At 47.3% G+C, this 25,400-nt stretch overlaps 1 protein-coding gene across 1 annotated transcript in view; it reads left to right on the forward strand.

Moving 5' to 3' along the window:
* SLC5A5 (solute carrier family 5 member 5) overlaps positions 1-25,023 on the forward strand; it is a 37,904-nt gene extending 12,881 nt beyond the window's left edge. Inside the window, exons 11-16 of the mRNA XM_066604770.1 lie at positions 8,383-8,453; positions 8,535-8,621; positions 9,883-10,076; positions 21,535-21,638; positions 21,717-21,817; positions 24,481-25,023. Of these exons, the coding sequence (XP_066460867.1) occupies positions 8,383-8,453; positions 8,535-8,621; positions 9,883-10,076; positions 21,535-21,638; positions 21,717-21,817; positions 24,481-24,633 (710 nt within the window). The 3' untranslated portion in view covers positions 24,634-25,023. The remainder of the gene's footprint in view (positions 1-8,382; positions 8,454-8,534; positions 8,622-9,882; positions 10,077-21,534; positions 21,639-21,716; positions 21,818-24,480) is intronic.
* Positions 25,024-25,400: the final 377 nt, after the last annotated feature.

Raw genomic sequence — 25,400 nt, forward strand, 5'->3', positions numbered from 1 at the left:
ACTTCTATGCACTCTGGGCACATTGCATGGTGTTGGCTGATACTGCCTGCAGCTCTTCAACATTAATTCTGCAGATAGTGTTCCTAATGTCCCCCTTGAGCTCCTGCAGGGTATGTTTTTTATTGGTGAACACTTTGTGCTTTAAATCTCCCGACAGATAGAAAATTGCATGTGGCACGTTGCCCAATCTGGTTGAAAAAAGCTGTACATCCTTTCTACTGGTGTTGGTTGTAAAACTGTTTCAGCATATCCACATAAATGGGGGATTCACCATTGGTCCAAAGAAAATCGGATCCATTTTCCTGTTTCTGGCACACCAAATTTAGAGTTTCTGGTTGTGCGGTGGTGTTTGGTCGGTCAGCTGGGGATTTCAGTAGCTCACAGTTTGGGACTTTACATGGCCTGATGGATACCCTGCTTTGTCCATCATGGCTTACAGCAGTCAGCCAGCAGCCACGCATGGTAATCCCCAGGTCCAGCTTCGTTGCGCTCTGTCCCTTCCTGCTCCCGTTATTCGGTATGGTTTCAGATTTCGGCACTCGCTGACGCGCCGTTCGTGATACTTCAATTTGCAGGGATCTTCTCAGAGTTGATTTTTGAGGGCTATTTACAATCCGCTACTGAATGTTCAGGACGGCTTCGGATGTCAAACTGACGGTTTCTTCATGTTTGTGACACGCCCAGTTTGGCGCCATTTCTGAACCAGGCTCTAAATATATCGTGTAGCGGGTAATTTGTACCTCGATACTTCTGGGTGAAGGACATAAGAACATACCTGTTTAGCCTGATAGAAGACACCTGTTCGAGTTCAGCCTACTACCCTCCCCCCCCCCCCCCTCCCCATTATATATATATTTATAACACACACTAATGTTTATCCAGAAGAAGGCAAAAAAGCAAAATTTCCTTATTTAAGGGGGAAAAATTCCTTCCCAACTTCAGTCTGGTGATCAAAATAATCCGCGGATCACCGACCCGAGTAATCGGTGACTATAACATGTAATATAGTAACACTCTAGAGAAACACTCCGGCCCTTCTTGAATCCTTTTATCAAGTTCCCCATCACCACATCCTCAGGCAGAGAGTTCCACAGTCTCACTGCTCTTACAGTAAAGAACCCCCTTCTGTGTTGGTGATGGGACCTTCTTTCCTCTAGACATAGAGAGCGCCCCCTTGTTACAGTCCTGGATATAATAAATGATGTGAGAGATCTCTGTACTGACCCCTGATATATCTATACATAGTTATTAGAGCGCCCCCTTGTTACAGTCCTGGGTATAATAGATGATGGGAGAGATCTGTGTACTGACCCCTGATATATCTATACATAGTTATTAGAGCGCCCCCTTATTAGAGTGCTGGGTATAATAGATAATGGGAGAGATCTCTGCACTGACCCCTGATATATTATACATAGTTATTAGAGCGCCCCTTGTTACAGTCCTGGGCATAATAGATGATGGGAGAGATCTCTGTACTGACCCCTGATATATCTATACATAGTTATTAGAGCGCCCCCTTGTTACAGTCCTGGGTATAATAGATGATGGCAGAGATCTCTGTACTGACCCTTGATATATCTATACATAGTTATTAGAGCGCCCCCTTGTTACAGTCCTGGGTATAATAGATGATGGCAGAGATCTCTGTACTGACCCCTGATATATCTATACATAGTTATTAGAGCGCCCCCTTGTTACAGTCCTGGGTATAATAGATGATGGCAGAGATCTCTATACTGACCTCTGATATATTATACATAGTTATTAGAGCGCCCCCTTGTTACAGTCCTGGATATAATAAATGATGGGAGAGATCTCTGTACTGACCCCTGATATATCTATACATAGTTATTAGAGCGCCCCCTTGTTACAGTCCTGGATATAATAAATGATGGGAGAGATCTCTGTACTGACCCCTGATATATCTATACATAGTTATTAGAGCGCCCCCTTGTTACAGTCCTGGGTATAATAGATGGTGGGGGAGATCTCTGTACTGACCCCTGAAATATCTATTCATTGTTATTAGAGCGCCCCCTTGTTACAGTCCTGGGTATAATAGATGATGAGAGATCTCTGTACTGACTACTGATATATTATACATAGTTATTAGAGTGCCCCCTTGTTACAGTCCTGGGTATAATAGATGATGGGAGAGATCTCTGTACTGACCCCTGATATATCTATACATAGTTATTAGAGCGCCCCCTTGTTACAGTCCTGGGTATAATAGATGATGGGAGAGATCTCTGTACTGACCCCTGATACATCTGTACATAGTTATTAGAGCGCCCGCTTGTTATAGTCCTGGATATAATAAATGATGGGAAAGATCTCTGTACTGACCCCTGATATATTATACATAGTTATTAGAGCGCCCCCTTGTTATAGTCCTGGGTATAATAGATGATGGGAGAGATCTCTGTACTAACCCCTGATATATCTATACATAGTTATTAGAGCGCCCCCTTGTTACAGTCCTGAGTATAATAGATGGGAGAGATCTCTGTACTGACCCCTGATATATCTATACATAGTTATTAGAGCGCCCCCTTGTTACAGTCCTGAGTATAATAGATGGGAGAGATCTCTGTACTGACCCCTGATATATTATACATAGTTATTAGAGCGCCCCCTTGTTACAGTCCTGGGTATAATAGATGATGGGAGAGATCTCTGTACTGACCCCTGATACATCTGTACATAGTTATTAGAGCACCCCCTTGTTATAGTCCTGGATATAATAAATGATGGGAGAGATCTCTGTACTGACCCCTGATATATCTATACATAGTTATTAGAGCGCCCCCTTGTTATAGTCCTGGGTATAATAGATGATGGGAGAGATCTCTGTACTGACCACTGATATATCTATACATAGTTATTAGAGCGCTCCCTTGTTACAGTCCTGGTATAATAGATGATGGGAGAGATCTCTGTACTAACCCCTGATATATCTATACATAGTTATTAGAGCGCCCCCTTGTTACAGTCCTGGGTATAATAGATGGTGGGGGAGATCTCTGTACTGACCCCTGAAATATCTATTCATTGTTATTAGAGCGCCCCCTTGTTACAGTCCTGAGCATAATAGATGATGGGAGAGATCTCTGTACTGACCCCTGATATATCTATACATAGTTATTAGAGCGCCCCCTTGTTACAGTCCTGAGCATAATAGATGATGGGAGAGATCTCTGTACTGACCCCTGATATATCTATACATAGTTATTAGAGCGCCCCCTTGTTACAGTCCTGGGTATAATAGATGATGGAGAGATCTCTGTACTGACCCCTGATATATCTATACATAGTTATTAGAGTGCCCCCTTGTTACAGTCCTGAGTATAATAGATGGGAGAGATCTCTGTACTGACCCCTGATATATTATACATAGTTATTAGAGCGCCCCCTTGTTACAGTCCTGGGTATAATAGATGATGGGAGAGATCTCTGTACTGACCCCTGATACATCTGTACATAGTTATTAGAGCGCCCCCTTGTTATAGTCCTGGATATAATAAATGATGGGAGAGATCTCTGTACTGACCCCTGATATATCTATACATAGTTATTAGAGCGCCCCCTTGTTATAGTCCTGGGTATAATAGATGATGGGAGAGATCTCTGTACTGACCCCTGATATATCTATACATAGTTATTAGAGCGCCCCCTTGTTACAGTCCTGAGTATAATAGATGGGAGAGATCTCTGTACTGACCCCTGATATATTTATACATAGTTATTAGAGCGCCCCCTTGTTACAGTCCTGGGTATAATAGATGATGGGAGAGATCTCTGTACTGACCCCTGATATATTATACATAGTTATTAGAGCGCCCCCTTGTTACAGTCCTGGGTATAATAGATGATGGGAGAGATCTCTGCACTGACCCCTGATATATCTATACATAGTTATTAGAGCGCCCCCTTGTTACAGTCCTGGTATAATAGATGATGGGAGAGATCTCAGTACTGACCCCTGATATATTATACATAGTTATTAGAGCGCCCCCTTGTTATAGTCCTGGGTATAATAGATGATGGGAGAGATCTCTGTACTGACCCCTGATATATTATACAGGCATGGTATATTAAAATACCTAAAGTCTGGTAGATATCATGCTGCTTAATGCCTAACAATAAGAAGAGATAGTAGCATACCATTTTTAGACCGCCCCGAGTCTCTTCAACAGAACCCCGCACTCTAATCTGTGAGTTAATGAAGGATTTATGGTGCTTTTATACCACATGATTCTCGTTGAGAAGACCTCGCTGGATCATTGGACTCTGAATGATGATGGGTCAGTGTAACGATAGAACGACGGATGAGAATGTGTTCACTTCTCGCTCATCGGTCGTTTTATGCAGGCATGAGGATATCGGTTGGCTCGTTTGCTGATCGCTCAGACGTCTTCATTCACTGGAACCGCCGACTAAATGAGTTCTCTTTGTGTTTAAACCGACGGCCGACCACTCAGGCTGGGAGTCACTCAGCAGACATTGAATGGGTCGTCCAGGTAGCACCCGCTGGGATACACCGGGGTCCGGGCGGAAGTGCTGCTCCCCCCCGTGTAGTGGCCGGCGATTGTAATTACAGGCACTCATTGAAGCCAATGGGACCCCAGGCTGCTATTCCCATGTTTGCACCATGCCTGGTGAAGAGACCCAAGTTTCCTGAAAGCTCCCCCTATTAACCTCACGTCTTGTTAGCCATTAAGAGCTGTGATCTCTACAAGTTTACTTTGTTTCTCTTACTGAGACAAGAACACTTTGTTCTACTGAGTAACATTGTAGCAAACGTTACCGTGTAATGAGGATTAATGTACAGCCAGGCGTTTAGCAAGGCTCCTGCAGCCCTCCAGAGAACATCTATGCGGGAGATGATGGAAGCGCGCTTGTCAGCGTCCTCTGCGTATTATCGATGAGCTCTAGGAGAAGTCATTAACATGGAGGTTCACATACTTTCTCTCTTGGAACTATAAGGCTATGTTCTCACTTTGCGCTTTTTGTGCGTTTCTGAGCTGCAGCCAACCCCCCCCCCCATATGCGGTTCATTAAAAACGGCTCGTGTTGTTTTAGGCTGCCATCACGCGGGCACCAAAATGGCGCAGTGATTGTGCGCTGCAAGACGCACCACTATAACCCCATTCTTTTGAATACATGAGCGCTGCTATACAGCTAACTAACGGCAGCATGTTCTATCTCCCGGCGTGCTCTCACATCGCTGCCGCCAGCCTCCTTGTTCTCAATGGGGTCGGCAGCAGCATCTCACAGCGTCCGAGGTACACGAGATGCAATGCAAGGTCTCCCATGGACACCAGCCGCCCCCAGGATCCCTGCATCCCCAAAGTGATGCCAGGCTGTTTACCATGAGGATGCCTCTCATCCACAGGGAATCACATGGTGGGCAGCGCGATATGGAGGGGGATTCACGGCCCCCTATCGTGCTCGCCGCTGTGAAGCTAGAAAACGCAAGAAAAATCGTAAAGTGTGAACGGCGCCCTAGTGGTTAAATGGGGGGCGTGTTAATCACCAACTGTCTGGTTGGCACGCACGTACGCCCCGCCAATCTGTATAATCTGTGGCTGCCCAGCGTACGGGGCGGAGGGCTGTAGTCCCTGGTTCTTCAGTTTGTATGTTTATGGGTAAGCCTTTTATACCCATGTTATATCCACAGGCGGACTGTAATTATCACATCCGTGCCAGTCCCGCAGCTCTGGCCGCCCATAGGGGTGCATTAGCATTTGCGAGACAATTTAAAGCATGCGAACGTGACTTCTTTTCCCCGGCATGCGGATCGGAGGAAGAAATCGCAGCACGCTCCATTTTTCTACAGATCCCGCAGTGACGGCCTTTATTGAAGTCAATGGCAGCGGTCCGATCCGCGGCACAGCTGCAGCTGACACTGTGGACGTCCGGCGGATCCGCGGGAGAGCAGGAGATTAAAGATCAGACTGCGCAGCCGTCTGGCACGTCGCCGGGGCGTCCGGTCGCATCCACCGTGCTGAAGAAAGAAGATCCGGCCGGCACGGAGGAGACCAGCGCTGGAGCCGGAGAGGTAAGACACTGTTAGTCTCTCTGCATGTCCGTGGGCGCGGCTGGGTACCGCTCCGGACTCACCAGATGGGATCCGTGTGCTGGCGGACATTGGGCCTTAACTAACTACCTAAATATCCATTTTGAAGCGTTGTTGCTGAGGATTATGGAAGAGTTGGAACTGGAATCCTCCACGAGGACATTGGGGCTCCCATAAACAGGGGTTCCCTTTAACCCTCTAACTACCAGACATTTTAGGCTTGTGTGTTGAGTTGTATTTTTGAATGGCGCCACTTAATGCCCATATAATGTAATGCAAATCCGTTTAAAATGAAAACCTTTAACCCCTTGAGTGGCGGGTTTCCTACCACCCTGTCGTGCCCACCAGGGCAGGTTTTTTAAAATGGTCTAATCATTGAATTTCAACTAATTTTGCAGTTGCGTCTCAAGAGCCATAACTTTTTCATTTTTCCATTGACATGGCCATATAAGGGCTTGTTTTTTGCGGGACAAGTTGTGATTTTTTAAACAGGGGGGAGGAAAAAAAGAAATGGGGAAAAAAGAAAAAAAGGGGCCATGTCATTAAGGGGTTAAATAATGTATTAACTTCCTTCTCTGGGTCATTACGACGCACAAGGATACCACATGTGTGATTGTATTTTTGATTTTTTTACAAAGTAAAGGGAGACAAGTGTTTTTTTTTGTTTTGTTTTTTTTTTTGTCCCTTTAGGGGACTTCCACAGGGACCCATCAGGACCCCCTGATCACATTCCGGGGGTCCGATGGTGACAGCCCTTTGCATGCTGCAGTCACATAGACTGCCACATGTAAAGGGTTAACACAGCAGAGATCGGAGGTTTTCTCTGATCTCTGCTGTAAGAGCTGGTACCTAGCTGTCCTCTGACAGCCAAGCACCAAGCTCTCCCTGCCACAGAGACCATCGGCTTGCTTCTGACAAGCCGATGGTCTCTATTGCAACCTATAAACAAAGCAGGAGACTTAGAAGCAGGAGATTGCTGGCATATTAGCAATATCTTCTGCTGGTTTTTCAAAGCCCTTGCACTGCTCTGTGTGGGTCTGTGCAGGCAGAGTACACTGTCACAGCTTGTGGCATTGTGCTCTGCAGCTCCCATAGTGATACATAGCCCGGAAATCTTCCGGGCTATATCACTATCGGCAGTGGAGCTTGTCCCGGAAATTTTCCGAGTGCCACTCAAGGGGTTAAAAGTGGGCTGACATGGAGGAAGAACACAATTGCGCCATTTTTTTGGGGAGACTTGCTTTCATGGTGTGATAAAAACGCATTCGCTCTGTTTTGTCTGAGTGCCGTTACGATGATCTTAGGTTTATAGGTTTGTTTGTGTGTGTGTGTGTGTATATATATACACCTTTTATTCAAAAACAGAATTAGAGTTGCCGTATTCTGAGCCCTCATTGTGGTACCAAAGCCTCGGGAGCGCAGGCAGGACGAGCCGCAGTCTTATTGGTACGGTTTTTGAATACAACCTTTTGCTCACTTTCTGTTGGAAGGAGGGGCAGGTCTGCAGCTCTGGTTTTGTGCATTTTTTGGCCTCCGCTGTGCGGGGTGTATAATGTGACGCCGGGTTTGGTGATGCCAGTTCTGCTCCTCTTTGTTTAGATTGTCTTGTGGGTAATATTATATTTTCAATCTTCCCCTAATAAGCCCTGCCACAGTCTGGGCTTAATGGGTTACATGTCGGTCCTGGGTGTCAAACAGCCGTATTTGGCGCTGGCTGTGATTGTGGTCAAACACCGGCACGCTGCCGGCTATGCAAGGGGCTTGGCTTCATACCCCGTAGGCACCTCTGTGGTAAATCTGTATGGCACAGAGGATGAACGGGTTAATGATTACAAACCATGGAGATTCAGAGAATCTAGTCATGCCCACTTGGTGAGTAAAACCAAAACTGGTGCTTCGAGGAAGCCGTCCCATGGCAGGTCGGCACGTTGGAGCGCCGGAGGAGCAGACTGATAAAACCTTCTGTTAGAGAAGTCCCAGTGAAGTGTTTTCTCTTCCAGCTCTTCTCATTCAGGGCTTTGTAGTCATCGGCGTGGCATAATGATTGACAACTATTAGTGTGCAGAGTTACACAGGAAGGTTGTCAGTCACCGATGGCTCCGCCCACTGGACTCCTAAGCCCAGAAGGAAGAGAGATTTCAATTAATATGCTAAAATCCATAGAGGCACCGTTCCCACCCAACGATCTACCCATCGGCTGCTCCGGCTCTCCGACCTCCCGCCTGCAGATGGGCAGCGTGTTGTTTTTGTTACTTCACTTCTATTGCAGCCGGTGACTGATCCTGTCTCCTCTTCCTCAGCCCTGTTCTATGGTTGCTCGTGTATTATAGTAGCGGCTTTATCATCGTTGCTAGGAGGTGGCGTTCTGCAGGTAAGGCTATACTGACCTGGGGGTGATGGATAGTATGACTAAGCCCTTGTTGCTTGGCCCTGACTCTGTTCTCTCACACAGGGCTCCTTCACAGTGATGGGGGTGATCAGCGGCCCGCTGCTCGGGGCGTTTATGCTGGGAATGTTCACCTCTTCCTGCAACACAACGGTATGCCTATCTTCACACTAGGTGGCAGACCGTTACACGTGTGACCAGAACAACTTGCCATGGAGTTCACGGTCCTCCGTCTACTGTGTGCATTAGAGACGGCCACATTGGAAATCCTATTTTGTCAAAAGGGCCCCACAATGATGAACTTATCAGCAGTGGTCTATAAGGGGTTCCCATGGGGGGATTTGCTCAGGGATGCCCAAGCCGGGGGCCACATGTAGCCCATGATGATTCTGCGTGAGCCCCATCCTCTGAGCACAGAAATGCTTCCATGTGTTTGGCTGCTCACAAGTAGTTTGCATGTCAGAGTCAAGAGGAGCACGGATGGCCAAGGACTAATGGTAGACGTTTGTTGCCATCTGGCCCCCTATATATCCGGACCCATATGAGGTCTCCGTCTCTTGTCACTTGTCAGTCTGGAAAGGAGTATAGTGTTTTGAGGTGGCCATTCACAGATCTAGCGCTCTTGCAGTATTTTGAGAGTTGTGAAGTTCTAGGCTATTATCCCAATGGCCAGAGTCTACATCAGGGAGGGCTATATGCATGTTCTTCTCTCTGGAGCACTGACTGGGGGAGAAGGGGAACCCCATTCTCTTGATAGGTGGTCATTGAAGTGGAGCCTTCACCTCGGACGTTTATGGCCTATATTGGTGATACGCCCTGAAGCTCTCAGATGGGAATACTCCTCGAAGTTTCATTAAAGAACTCTGGAAGTGGTTCAATATTCTAATGTGGCTCTCGGAAGGTTTGTGCACCCCTGATCAGTGAGTTGCCCATGGAATGCCTGGATGGCCGTTCTTAGTCCCCCAGCCAGATGCTTGTAGCCTCTTTGAACAGGAAATGGCCTTTGATACATTTAGGATTTTCTAATGGGGTGTTTGAAACAGGTTTTTCAAACTATCTTAGCCATTTGGACGTTTGGATGTGAGATGTGAAGCCCGTTCCCTTCATTGATCCTGATCGCTCTCCAAGACGTCTTGAGTGATGGGCGATTCTTGTTTGCAGCAGACGTCCTCGCGGTCGTGCCGCCTGTTCAGACAGGCAGATTTGTTGTTGACTCGTTCACTGAGAGTTGTGGAAATGGAGCAGGTGAACGAGACGATTATGTATATGGCTGCAAACCCTGATTCTCGTTGGTCGTCGTCTCGCATTTACACTGAAGGACTGGCGTTCCCTCTAAAAGCACCGTTTATTTTAAAACCTCACTTGTGTTTTTTTTTCTACTTGCATTCACTGCTCTTGTCCTTTGTGTCTTTAGGGTGTGTTCTCAGGCCTTATCGCTGGCATCACTCTGTCCCTCTGGGTAGCAGTAGGAGGTACTCTTTACCCACCATCACCAGAAGTAATGGGAGTGTTGCCCATGTATGCCGAAAAATGCCCCATCTATAACTCCAGTGAAGGTATCCTATACGGGTCGCCCCCACCAAGAAACATCACAGATCCTTCACCCAGGTGAGAGAGATACTAAGTTAAACAGGTAGGTTGGTGGAACTCTGCACGGCTTATCTCAGATGGCTGCATGGATAGGCAGTACAGTCAATAGCAGTATGGGAAAAAGGCAGGCCGAGCCAACATGGCGGGAGGTACATCTGCCATCAGACATTGGGGATATGTTGTATATACTCCTGGACTACCAACATGGCGGGAGGTACATCTGCCATCAGACATTGGGGACATGTTGTATATACTCCTAGACTACCAACATGGCGGGAGGTACATCTGCCATCAGACATTGGGGACATGTTGTATATACTCCTGGACCACCAACATGGCGGGAGGTACATCTGCCATCAGACATTGGGGACATGTTGTATATACTCCTAGACTACCAACATGGCGGGAGGTACATCTGCCATCAGACATTGGGGACATGCTGTATATACTCCTGGACTACCAACATGGCGGGAGGTACATCTGCCATCAGACATTGGGGATATGTTGTATATACTCCTGGACTACCAACATGGCGGGAGGTACATCTGCCATCAGACATTGGGGACATGTTGTATATACTCCTAGACTACCAACATGGCGGGAGGTACATCTGCCATCAGACATTGGGAACATGTTGTATATACTCCTAGACTACCAACATGGCGGGAGGTACATCTGCCATCAGACATTGGGGACATGTTGTATATACTCCTGGACCACCAACATGGCGGGAGGTACATCTGCCATCAGACATTGGGGACATGTTGTATATACTCCTAGACTACCAACATGGCGGGAGGTACATCTGCCATCAGACATTGGAGACATGTTGTATATACTCCTAGACTACCAACATGGCGGGAGGTACATCTGCCATCAGACATTGGGGACATGTTGTATATACTCCTGGACTACCAACATGGCGGGAGGTACATCTGCCATCAGACATTGGGGACATGTTGTATATACTCCTGGACCACCAACATGGCGGGAGGTACATCTGCCATCAGACATTGGGGACATGTTGTATATACTCCTAGACTACCAACATGGTGGGAGGTACATCTGCCATCAGACATTGGGGACATGTTGTATATACTCCTAGACTACCAACATGGCGGGAGGTACATCTGCCATCAGACATTGGGGACATGTTGTATATACTCCTAGACTACCAACATGGCGGGAGGTACATCTGCCATCAGACATTGGGGACATGTTGTATATACTCCTAGACTACCAACATGGCGGGAGGTACATCTGCCATCAGACATTGGAGACATGTTGTATATACTCCTAGACTACCAACATGGTGGGAGGTACATCTGCCATCAGACACTGGGGACATGTTGTATATACTCCTAGACTACCAACATGGTGGGAGGTACATCTGCCATCAGACATTGGGGACATGTTGTATATACTCCTAGACTACCAACATGGCGGGAGGTACATCTGCCATCAGACATTGGGGACATGTTGTATATACTCCTAGACTACCAACATGGCGGGAGGTACATCTGCCATCAGACATTGGGGACATGTTGTATATACTCCTGGACCACCAACATGGCGGGAGGTACATCTGCCATCAGACATTGGGGACATGTTGTATATACTCCTAGACTACCAACATGGCGGGAGGTACATCTGCCATCAGACATTGGGGACATGTTGTATATACTCCTAGACTACCAACATGGCGGGAGGTACATCTGCCATCAGACATTGGGGACATGTTGTATATACTCCTAGACTACCAACATGGCGGGAGGTACATCTGCCATCAGACATTGGAGACATGTTGTATATACTCCTAGACTACCAACATGGTGGGAGGTACATCTGCCATCAGACACTGGGGACATGTTGTATATACTCCTAGACTACCAACATGGTGGGAGGTACATCTGCCATCAGACATTGGGGACATGTTGTATATACTCCTAGACTACCAACATGGCGGGAGGTACATCTGCCATCAGACATTGGGGACATGTTGTATATACTCCTAGACTACCAACATGGCGGGAGGTACATCTGCCATCAGACATTGGGGACATGTTGTATATACTCCTGGACTACCAACATGGCGGGAGGTACATCTGCCATCAGACATTGGGGACATGTTGTGTATATACTCCTAGACTACCAACATGGTGGGAGGTACATCTGCCATCAGACATTGGGGACATGTTGTATATACTCCTAGACTACCAACATGGCGGGAGGTACATCTGCCATCAGACATTGGAGACATGTTGTATATACTCCTAGACTACCAACATGGCGGGAGGTACATCTGCCATCAGACATTGGGGACATGTTGTATATACTCCTGGACCACCAACATGGCGGGAGGTACATCTGCCATCAGACATTGGGGACATGTTGTATATACTCCTAGACTACCAACATGGCGGGAGGTACATCTGCCATCAGACATTGGGGACATGTTGTATATACTCCTAGACTACCAACATGGCGGGAGGTACATCTGCCATCAGACATTGGGGACATGTTGTATATACTCCTAGACTACCAACATGGCGGGAGGTACATCTGCCATCAGACATTGGGGACATGTTGTATATACTCCTGGACTACCAACATGGCGGGAGGTACATCTGCCATCAGACACTGGGGACATGTTGTATATACTCCTAGACTACCAACATGGCGGGAGGTACATCTGCCATCAGACATTGGGGACATGTTGTATATACTCCTAGACTACCAACATGGTGGGAGGTACATCTGCCATCAGACATTGGGGACATGTTGTATATACTCCTGGACCACCAACATTTTTGATGGGATAGCTCCTTTGATTTTATCAGCTAATCCCCCAAACACAGTTGTCCTATCACTCATTGCCCATCCATTAAAAGTGGCGTCGGTGGTACCAAGCTGGTCTAAAACAGAAAATGAAAGGGGCTCTCCGTCTCTGAACAATCGGGACTTGTTGGAAGGGCCCCTTGGGCTGCCGATGTAATATACAACAGGGCTGTCTATTGTGACGAATGGCTAAAGATCCAAACAGGGGTGGCTCTAATAGCTCAGAATTCTAAATGGGGTAAATCATAATAAGTTCTAATAATGTAGACACTATTTAAAGTGAACGTCCACCATGGAACGCAATGAAATATTAGGGGGTGTGCTGAATGATTTCTTAACCCCTTAGTGACCAAGCCTGTTTGCGCCTTAGTGACGGAGCCAAATTTTGGAAATCTGACATGCGTCGTTCAACGTAGCCTAACTCAGTAAAGGCTTTACATATCCCAGTGATTCTGACATTGTTTTTTCGCCACATGTTGTACTTCATTTTGTTTGTAAAAAGAGACCGATATAATTTGTGTATATTTAGTAAAAGTGCCAATATTGGAAAAATTCTGAAAAAATTGTCATGTTTTCAAATTTTCAACTGTAATATCTCAAATATGTCCAAACATACTGTACAAATTTTTGATAAGATATATATTTCCACCCGTTTACTTTATTCTGGACGCACACTTGAAAAACTTTTGTCTTTTTTAACCATTTATAGGACGTACAAATTTAGCATTTTGAGGAACACTTTGTTTTCCTGCACCAAGCCAAGTTTGCAAAGGCTCATGAGTGTCAGAATAATAGATACCCCCCCAAATGACCACATTTAAAAAGCTACACCCCTTAATGTATCTACTGAGGGGTGTCATGAGTATTTTGACCCCACCAGTTTTTTTCAGGAATTCAATTTAGAGGAGAAAAAATAAAATTTCATAGTTTTGCAAATATGTCATTTTAAAGACATATTTTTTTCCTATATTGCCCATGAAAATGAGGATTTACAGCCCAAAATGGATACCCCCGTTTCTCCCGTGTTCGGAGACATACCCATTATGGCCCTAATCTTATGTCTGGATGCACAATGGGACCCAAAATGAAAGGAGCAGTCGGTGGCTTTCAGAACATAAATTTTCCTTGAAGGCATTTTAGGCCCCATAGCACTTTTGTAGAGCTCTTGAGCGGCCAAAACAATAGAGAACCCCCACAAGTTACCCCATTTGAAAACTAGACCCCCTAACGAATTTATCTAGGGGTGTACTGCCCATTTTGACCCCACAGTTTTTGAATGAATTCAAGCAAAGCAAAAGGAAAAAAATGTGATTTTCGTTTTTTTGGCAATTCTGTCGTTTTAAAAACTGCTTTTTTTGTACAGCACACACATGAATGAAGACTTGCACCCCAAAATAGATACCCCTGTTTGTCCTGTGTTCAGAGACATACCCATTGTGGCCCTAATCTTTTGTCTGGATGCACAATGGGGCCCAAAATGAAAGGAGTAGTCGGTGGCTTTCAGAACAGAAATTTAGCATGAAGGTGATTTAGGCCCCATTGCCTACTTGTAGAGCCCTTGAGCGGCCAAAACGACAGAGAACCCCCACAAGTGACCACATTTTGAAAACTAGACCCCCAAACAAATTTATCTAGGGGCGTACTGTGTATTTTTACCCTACAATTTTTGAATAAATCTAAGCAAAGCTGTAGGGAAAAAATTACAATTTTCATTTTTTTGGCATTTGTATCAATTTAAAAACAGTTGTTTTTGTACAGTGTACATAGGAATGAAGACTTTCACCCCAAAATGGATACCCCCTTTTGTCCCGTGTTCAAAAACATACCCCTTGTGGCCCTAATCTACTTAATGGACACATGGCTAGGCCTATAATGGAAGGAGCACCTGTTGGATTTCAGGGTACAATGGAATAAATTCCAGGCCCCATTGCCTACTTGTAGAGCCCTTGAGCGGCCAAAACGACAGAGAACCCCCACAAGTGACCACATTTTGAAAACTAGACCCCCAAACAAATTTATCTAGGGGCGTACTGTGTATTTTTACCCTACAATTTTTGAATAAATCTAAGCAAAGCTGTAGGGAAAAAATTACAATTTTCATTTTTTTGGCATTTGTATCAATTTAAAAACAGTTGTTTTTGTACAGTGTACATAGGAATGAAGACTTTCACCCCAAAATGGATACCCCCTTTTGTCCCGTGTTCAAAAACATACCCCTTGTGGCCCTAATCTACTTAATGGACACATGGCTAGGCCTATAATGGAAGGAGCACCTGTTGGATTTCAGGGTACAATGGAATAAATTCCAGGCCCCATTGCCCACTTGTAGAGCCATTGAGCGTCCAAAACGATAAAGAACCCCCTCAAATGACCCCATTTTAAAAACTAGACCCCTTAATGAATTCATCTAGGGGTGTTTTGTGTATTTTGACCCCACAGTATTTGAATAAATGTAAGCCAAGCAGAAGGAAAAAATTACGTATTTCATTTTTTTGGCAATTTTGTCAATTTAAAAACTGTTTTTTTTGTACAGTGTACATAGGAATGAAGACGTTCACCCCAAAATGGATACCCCCTTTTGTCCTGTGTTCAAAAACATACCCATTGTGGCCCTAATCTACTTATAGGACACATGGTTAGGCCTGTAATGCAGGGAACACCGGTTGGATTTCAAGGCAGAACTGAATAAATTCAAGGCTCCATTGTTCATTTGTACGGAATAAAAATTGACTTCCTAAAAATCCCCCCTCTCCCCCACACCCTCCGCGCCCTTTTCGGCGTTCCCCAAATCTTAGATAAAAGTAATAATGTGAACTGTGTGGGGTATCCGAAGACAGGGGGAATTACGGAGGCTGGTTGGGATGGGTACATGGGGCAATAACACCGGTACCCCCCTCCTCTCATGCTTTTTGGGGGTATTTCGTGACCTCAGTGGTGGGTATGGGGTGTAAAAAGTGGCGCTCTGTGAGTCTCCGTAAGCTTGATGAGGTGCGGCGGTCTCACACAGAAGACGCCCAACAAGGTGCTCCTGGACTGCAGGAAGGCAAGCGTTCCCGGGGCTTCTTGTAAATTGCGTATTACAGGTAGCGGTCTGAATAACGCCGGGCTCACATGGCTGTAGGTGGAATCCGCTTGTGGAGGCCGGCAGCAGATCCCAGCTGTGAGTCGGCTGTGACCCTGCATACGGACGCGTAATGTACTGCGCATAACTGCCTACTCACACAGGCGGTCATGTGCAGTATATATATATATATTTTTTTTTTGTATTTCCCGCACCGTCGCTTAGCGATCACACGGGTACCCGCAGCCCGTATACAACGTAGTTGCGTATGGGCTGCGGGTATATCCACGACCATGGAGCACAATAGGCTCTATGTTGCAGATATCCGCGGTAAAATAGAACCTGCTGCGTTCTCTTTTCTGCGAGTGGATTACACAACTCCGACCCGCTAATGTGAGTGGAATTGTGTAATCCAATGCGATTGATCTGCATATTACCGCGGATCAGACGCATGCGGAATCCGTAATTCCTATCCTGTCATGTGAGACCGGCCAAAGGTAGATCGCTACCTTTTTATCACGTGACCGGGGACCGCTCAACGAGGCCACCTGTCACTGCTCCAGGCTCTCGGCGACCGATGGTTGCTGGGAGCAAGGAGATTTTACATTTCCTGGGCTCCCCGACTCCTGCGCATGTGTTCGCTGTTTTGCCGGCGGTCGCATGTGCAGAATCCGGGTAAGTTCACGGAGGAAGATCGCGTCGGGGTGCAAATACGGAGGCCTCCGGTAAAAAGTTTCATCTCCTCTCACCGATCGCATCGGTGAGGGGAGATGAACCTTCACCTTTTTTTTACTTTTACGTGATCGCCATTATCCATTGTATAACGGCAAACACGTGATCAGGAACCGCTCACCGCGGCCCCCCGTGAAATCTCCGGGCTCTCGGCTAAGTTTTGTAGCCAGGAGCAGGGAGATTTTAAATTATCCTGGCAATCCACGGCTTTTGCGCATGCGTCCGCCATTTTGGCGACGGGCGCGTGCGCAGAAGCTGGGGTAAGGTCCGCGGATAAATCCGCGGGCCTTAGGTACGTCATTTCATCCTCCCTCACGGATATGATCCATGGGGGGAGATGAAACGCAAGCTTTTTTAACTTTTTTTTCACTTTTTAAAACTTTTTTTTTTTTACTTTTACACTTTTTTTTTTCACTTTTTACACTTTTTTTAACTTTACATGATCACTGTCATCCATTGGATGACAGTGATCATGTCCCCGGTATAATCTCTCTGTTCCTGGCTACACATGGCAGCCAAGAGCAGAGGGATTTTAAATTTCCCGGGGCTCGAGTCCGTCTGTGCACGCGCCCGATGTCAATCATCGGGTACGCATGCGCAGACGGGGATTCGGGTTCCGGGACATCGGGGAGGACTTAGGTGAGTATTTTCACCTCCCCTCATGGATCCGATCCATGAGGGGAGGTGAAACTGACTTTTCAGCAGTCCCCGGTAACACCTCCTGGTTCCCGGCTACGTTCAGGAGCCGGGAGCCAGGAGATTTCAAATTTGCCGGGGGCTCCCGGGCTTCTGCGCATGCGCCTCACGTCATCGTCTGGCGCGCATGCGCAGAAGACCGCCGGCGGGTCCGGGGGACACCGCCGACAAGCCAGGTAAGAATTTTCAGCTGCTCTGATGGATCCGATCCATCAGAGCAGCTGAATATCTAACTTTTTAGGCACTTTCTTTACTTTTTTGCGATCGGTGCTATCCATTGGATAGCGCCAATCGCAATACCGGGGGGGACTGCCCGCATCCTGGGATGGCCGCTCCATGCTGTCGGCTACCTGCGGGCACCGACAGCATGGAGCTGTCACGTCCTCAGGCCAGTGGGCATTAATCCAAAGAGGATGCATAAAACTACGTCCTCTAGGATTAAAGCCCACTTACTGAGGATGTAGTTTCCCGATGGGGCGGTTGTTAAGGGGTTAATATATGCTAACTGCAGTCACTCATCTGTTATCCTGATGCACCGCTCCAAATCCTGTGAATAAAGTTGAAGGGGTCTTTCCATCTCTCTGTTTTACCTCCCGGGCAGCTTCTATGGCTGTCTACTTCTGGGCTTCCCCAGGGCAGAGCTCCGCTCCTGACTAACAGCCGGAATGTGCCGTCTCCTGCTGCCCTTGTACAAGCTGCTGGCATAGCACAGTCACCGTAAAAACCTCCCTGCAGAGTTCACCCAACTCCGCTAGTTGTTGCCTCGTTCCCGTCCCCAATTCCTCCTCCTTCAGGCCCCCTCTGCTATAGACCTGCTCTCCCCCACCTGTTCCAGTTTCCTTTCCCCCTTCTCCATCCGAGCTGTTTGGTCACACGCTGGCCAGATGCTGCCGCTCTTCAGTCCGGACTGTTATCTCAGAGAAAACGAACATTTCGGGTGCTTTTACACGGGACAACCTGTGGAGCGCAGATGGCGGCCGGGTGATCACCAGCGCTAGTCATTCCTCTGCTTTTGCATCATCACTAGTGACTGGAGATGGAAGAGAGCGGGCATTGTTCCGGCTGCCTCCATTCACAGTAAACAGGCAGGCGTTCGTACGTTACTGACTGCCTGTTTACACAGAACGATACATTGTTTCATGTTCTGTTCAGTTTTTTGCATGCAGAGACTGAATGACGAATGATAAGTGAATGAAGTTCAGTTGAGAAGTTGGAGTCTGAGCGATTTGGCGTCCCGTGTAAAGGGCCCTCTGGGTACACTGACAATTGCCTAGCAGCTCCTTGACTCACCTCTATAGAGTGGTTTGTGAGCATCTGAGATGAGGTGCATAGCCGTGGCTGGGAGGTGGTCCGCCCCCTTGACAAAACCTGTACACAAGTGAAACGCAGCACTTGCCTCTTCTAATTTCATTATTAGACACAATGGACATTGATTAATGAGATGGGAATACCCTTTAGGTCCAATGAAAAATCTGCACGTGCCGTGGACATGAGGCCTTCAATAATAGTATTCTGGCTGCCTGCAGCCACCACTAGGGGGAGCTCTTTAGCGAACGTTCTACAATATATAGATTAAAGTCCATAACCATTTTATCTCTTATTTTCTGTCTATGCAGCAGATTTGGGGTTCCAAATGAATCAGTACTGAATGTTGGTCCTTAAGACAACCTGGTGTTACAAGGTCAACATTGACGGTAAACCTCCTGATTCTCCAGAGCTGTGCGGGGAGAGCCGCTTGTAATCAGCAACCGCTCCAGATTTACCTTTCTTACCACTTTCTATGTAAAAGTACCCGGAATCTATTGCCAACAGTGCAAAGACGAGGCGTTTTCTCTCCTGTGAAGTCCAGCAGGTCCCTGTATCAGGATTACCTGGTCCTGTTTAGGTGGCTGTCAGGTGCCGCTGCCATCTGCTGTTCCCTCACGTGCAGCGAAGCCACACGGCTGTCATTACCTGAGGCTCCTTACACGGCATGATTCTCGTTTGTACAAGCGAGCTGCTGCCGTCATCGCCTGCCCGTCCGCGCTCCTGCAGCCTGTTAGGACAGGTAGACTCCTCTTCATTCATTCACTTCTCGTTCGGTGTTCACATTCCCTGTGTCAAACACTGAATGAGCCGACGGTGATCCTTAGTCCTGCAGGAACTGAACAACAAACGAGAATTCATCATTCTCCTTCATCATTCGGTTGTTGGCTCGCATTTAGACTCGATTATCATTCATTTTCGTTGGTTTGTGAATGAGAATTGTTCCGTGTAAACGCACCTTCAGGGCTCGCTCACACGAGGGACCAAATCATGCAAAAAGTCTGCGCGCAAAAAATCGCCGCCAACTCCACTAAAAATCACGTGATTGGACGATTTTCCTCGATGAGTCCTAAGCTTCATTAGCGGTGATATCGCCCATTCTCCCGATCGGGAGCTGCGTGTTATAAAAATATGCGCTGCTGTTCGGAATTCCCTCGGTTGGTAGAAATCCTCCTAATGACTTCTAATGTCTAACCCCCCTCGTTATCCGGCTCCCATAGGAGCCGATGGACACTTCTGCGTTTCAGTCAAGGCCTATATTTTTGCGCCGCAGGGAATTTCAGTCGCTAATGTCCTATTTTATTTTTTTTGCGTGTAAACCCCCTTGTCTGACGTTTCGGTTACCAGCACTTCTGATAGGCGAGATGTTTTTTTGTGCGTGTAATTTAGCTGCGCAGATTCCCTCGTGTGACCGAGGCCGTGCAGGGAAGGAGTTTGCAAGGAACCGAATGGCTGCAGAGCTGTGTGCACCCCTGGAAGAGGTCGGCGCGCTCCTCACAGTCCTCTTCTATCTCTGTACTTACTGTGAGGGTCACCTAAGGATAATGTCGCTAAGCACATCCTTCCTGCAGCCATCGTGTCTCGCCTCACAAAGCAGGGGTCAGCAGGAGGAGAATACAACCTGTGACAATCAGGCGTCCTTGTCTGTGTCGCTCTCCTTCTCTGGTTTCTGCCCTGGACGCTCCTCCTTCACATAATGCCCAGGAACTAAATGTGTCCCTTCCAAAGAGGGTTTTGTTTCCAATAGAACGATCCGCTTTCTGCGCTTTGTAGCTCCAGATACACGAATACCTGCATGCAGACATAACTTTATTGTGCTGATTACATTGTAATTGGCTGTTGGGGGGGCTCCTGATCAGCTTCACGAGCTGAGAAGCCTCACCGGGTGATTCCCATGTTTACGTCTCTGATGCATCGAAGTAATACTTAGACACCTGACTGATAAGACTACGATACACGCGGAGTATCACCTGAAGGAAGTGATTCCTCCAGCACCACAAGGTTATTGCTCTACTCACGTCTCATGCCAACTGCAGTTACAGATGTTAGTTTCTATTACACGAATGACAAAAAGGACCGATGACAATGGGTAGGACTGCACAGAGGCTGCCAATATGTTGTATGGAGAAACGAGTGCAAGGTGGGTATGTAGCTTATCCCAAAACAGAAATAAGCTATATACAGGGGGTGGACAAAAATATGGAAACACTGTACGTAATGCAAGCCTTAAAATTGGTTTCTACATGTCTTACTGAAATATGACACAGATGTGAACAGCCACCCAAGCAACAAGGTTCCATTGGTCAGGGGTTTGAGCCACTCAGCTGTTACCACCTGGCACCAAAAACCACCCAGAGCAGGGCAAGAGGTGAAGTAAACACAAATTTGGTGTGAAAGCTCTTAGCCAAACAGGGATCAAAAGGGCAGCTCAGTGCTAATGGTTAAAATCCCATGCATTTTGTATGGTGTTTCCATATTTTTGTCCACCCCCTGTATTTGACATAAGACATCGAGCACCAATAAGCTGAGCCCTGGCTTGCTCCTAGCGTCTTCCCCCAAGAACCCGGCATCGGATGTCTCTGCTACTTTGCTCAGGCCCGGAGGTGTTGTCTCCCTGAGCAGTACCCAGAAGACCGTGTCCAGCACCTACTGTGGTGGGGGCTCTACGGGGCCCCAGCCCTCTGTGAGATGCATCTTATGCCACAGGACCCCCCTGATTGTACGTCTGAGGGAAGGCCGACGATGTGAACAGAATGCTGCTTGTCGTTCTCATATTAACCACAAATGTAAACTGAATCGAATTGTGACCTTGACGCTGAACCATTGAAGCTCTCTGTTCTGCAGGTCGGGCATTGCCGATGCGTTCTACTCTTTATCGTATCTGTACTACGGCCCCCTGGGCACGTTTAGCACCATTATAACTGGACTCATCGTCAGCCATTTAACAGGTAACGAAGCACGACTGGGCAGGATTGGTTACATTTTCAGGTTGTATCAATAATGATCAGTTCTTCTATCTAATTTAGGACCTACCAAGAGAGAGGCCTTAGCCTACGGCCTACTGTGGCGGGACCTGGCAACGGTGCCAACTATCAAATCAACAGAGATGCCACCTGAGGCTGACAAGGTACGTGGACACTGGCACTACTGGGTTTGCAACAAGCCGCCTGGTATTTTTGGCCGGTCTGTTCCCATAACAGCAGAAATCCATTGGCCCCAATTACACTCCATGGCGTTGATGCGGTTCGGGGAGTCGGGTGATAACGTTTTCCCGATCCACACTTCATTTCACTATTTGGACGGAGCAGCAGCGGCCATGCGCGACCTCCACTGCATTCGTGTGGGGACCCCTCAGAAGGTTATTCCTTATTCTGTCAAACCCTTGCCAACAGACTGTCCTGTAGGCCGAATGCACACGGCGGGTCGGATCCTGCAGCGGAATCAGACCCTGCCCGTGGCCGGAATCCAAGTGTACCTGCTGTTTCTTCTGTACTGCGGATGGGTCCGCACAGCGAGCCCTCGGACAAGCGCAGTACAGAATCTCGCATGCGCAGGCGTGTCTTTCTCTCTGTGTGTCTCTTTCTCTCTGTGTGTCTGTCTCTCTCTCTCTCTCTGTCACTCTGTCTCTCTCTCTCTCTCTGTCTCTCTCTCTATGTCTCTCTCTCTCTATGTGTGTCTCTCTCTGTGTGCATGCCTCTTTCTCTCTGTGTGTCTCTTTCTCTGTGCCTCTGTGTGCATGTGTGTCTCTCTCTGTGCGCGCCTCTTTCTCTCTGTGTGTCTATCTCTCTCTCTGTCACTCTGTCTCTGTCTCTCTCTCTACGTCTCTCTCTCTCTATGTGTGTCTCTCTCTGTGTGCATGCCTCTTTCTCTCTGCGTGTCTCTCTCTGTCTTTCTCTCTGTGCGTGTCTCTGTGTGTGTGTCTCTCTGTGCATGCCTCTTTCTCTCTGCGTGTCTCTCTCTCTCTGTGCCTCTGTCTCTCTCTCTCTCTCTCTCTCTCTCTCTCTCTCTCTCTCTCTCTCTGTGCCTCTGTCTCTCTCTCTGTGCGTGTCTCTGTGTGTGTGTGTGTCTCTGTGCACGCCTCTTTCTCTCTGCGTGTCTCTCTCTCTCACTCTCTCTGTGCCTCTGTCTCTCTCTCTCTCTGTGCGTGTCTCTGTGTGTGTGTGTCTCTGTGCACGCCTCTTTCTCTCTGCGTGTCTCTCTCACTCTCACTCTCTCTGTGCCTCTGTGTGTCTCTCTCTGCGCATCTCTCTGTGCATGCCTCTTTTTCTCTGCGTGTCTCTCTCTCTGTCACTCTCTCGGTCTCGCTCTGTGTCTGTCTCTCTCTCTCTCTGTGTGTGCGTGTCTCTCTGTATGCACCTCTTTTTCTCTCTCTCTGCGCATCTGTCTCTGCACATCTCTCTCTGTGCATCTCTCTCTCTCTGTGCATCTCTCTCTCTGTGCATCTCTATCTCTATCTCTATATATATATGGTATAACACGATACACCCCAGACAGAATACGCTGCCGTATATATAGCTGCAGTCCAGCTTATCGCCCTCACGGCAGATCAGGTTTATTTGCCAAATCTATAAACTTTCAGCTGTTGATAAAGCAACAAGCTATTTGATGGCTCGCGGCAGCCTGGTGGCTCGGTGGTTAGCACTGTTGCCTTACCTGCTGGGGTCCCAGATTCAAATCCCGCCAAGGCAAACTTGTGCATGTGGTTTGTATGTTCTCCCTTGTTGGCACGGGTATTTTCCAGGTACTTTATTGTCCCCAACACTACAAAAAAACCTGAAAAAACATCCGAATGAGTGAACTTAGATGAGTTATGTGCAGTGCTGCAGAATAGTTGATCATCCGCAATCTGCCGATCGGATCCCTGCCGATCAGCTAATTTCCTAATGCCGCTGTTGCTAGGGTCAATGGAGAAAGCAGAAAACACTGCCCATAGCGCAGTGGCCCAGGTTGGTACTGCAGCACAGCTCACATTGAGTTCAACGGGAACTGTGTCCATAGTACCAACCCAGGCCACTGCGCTATAGTCAGCACTTTCAGCTTCCTCTGTTGACCATAGCGACAGTGACACAGGGATCTGATTGGTGGTTCCCCGAATATCAAGAAAAAGTTCAAAATGTCCTGGAATACCCCTTTAAATGGTACCTTTTAAAAATGCAACTGTTACTGCAAAGAATAAACCCCTCATTTGGCTCTGTTGATGGATGGGGGGGGGGGGGGGGTAGCAGTATAGGCAGAGCCCAGTAACATTTCAGTTGCCAGTTGCAGCAGTATAGGCATAGCCCAGTATTAGTAACATTTCAGTAGTAACAGTATAGACAGACCCCAGTAACATTTCAGTTGCAGCAGTATAGGCAGAGCCCTGTCACATTTCAGTAGTAACAGTATAGACAGACCCCAGTAACATTTCAGTAGCAGCAGTATAGGCATAGCCCAGTATTACTACTGAAATGTTACTAATACTGCTAATACTGGGCTATGCCTATACTGCTGCAACTGAAATGTTACAGGGGTCTGTCTATACTGTTACTACTGAAATGTTACTAACAGTATAGACAGACCCCTGTAACATTTCAGTTGCAGCAGTATAGGCAGAGCCCAGTAACATTTCAGTAGTAACAGTATAGACAGACCCCAGTAATGGCAAAGACAGGAAGTGGTTAATAGCCAAGTAAATGTTGCGAATGTTCTCCTTGCTATTTTGTGATGGATGGTATACCCACAAACCATGCATATTGGCCTCCGTGTCTCCCAACATACGGACTGGTGGACTTCTATCGCTCTCTATTTCAGACTAACCTCAAGTTTCCAAATGCTGAGAATAATCACTTCATACTGAAAGCCAATCCGGCGGCTCAGCAGAGGAAAGGCCCGAGGCGTCTTGGAGAAAACGCTTGCTTTACTTTTTGGCCTACGAACAAAGTTGCCAGAGAGTCCTGCATCTGACTCCTCTCCGTCTACAACTGCCTTGTGCCCGTCGGGCCGTCACCACATCCAATGTCCGCATGGACTCGCCTTCCTGCCGCCGGACCTCGAAGCAAGAATCCTAGTGGACTGGAAATCAGAAACACTTTGGGGGAAAACACTTGCAGAATGGAGCCAAGTGGCTGAAGGGCATGAAAGGGATATCTTGTAACTGTATTGCCTGATTCCAGCATGCCGCTTCCCCCAACCCCCCCCCCCCCCCCCCCCGCAGCTCATGGGGAGCCATTATTTCAATAGAAGCCCATAAATTTCAATGCGTGTCACATACACTTGGCTCTTCAGCCGTCGGCCTCCGGGGAGCCGGATGGACATTCCACTGTGGGCAAATAAAGGTCACTTTTTGTACCATAACATGCTGCAGGTTTACAGCGCGCTTTGTGAATCCGTCCTTCAGTTTTCAGTATCTCTGCTAGCTGTCCTTGTAGGAGGTGTCCGAGGCAGACCCTCCGCACCTGTTCACCAAGTAGAGAATTAGGAGGGGAGGTCACAATCCTCATCGAGTCACCAGCATACTTCATAACAATCTCTGCTATCAAAGAACGTCATTCGCACGGGCGGAAGAGCATTTACGTAGGCATTTGCGCAGCGTTTTTTCATGCTTGTGTTTATGTGCATTTTTGCCTATTTTTTTTGTGCGCACATGCGCTGCGCATTTACACAAGCCAGAAAAACGCAAGCATGCTCCCCCTGATGTCGATGAACTATTAAAGGTAATGTGCGCTATTTTC

This window comes from Eleutherodactylus coqui, chromosome 5 (assembly GCF_035609145.1).
Source record: "Eleutherodactylus coqui strain aEleCoq1 chromosome 5, aEleCoq1.hap1, whole genome shotgun sequence".
In the NCBI taxonomy this organism is placed as follows: domain Eukaryota; kingdom Metazoa; phylum Chordata; class Amphibia; order Anura; family Eleutherodactylidae; genus Eleutherodactylus; species Eleutherodactylus coqui.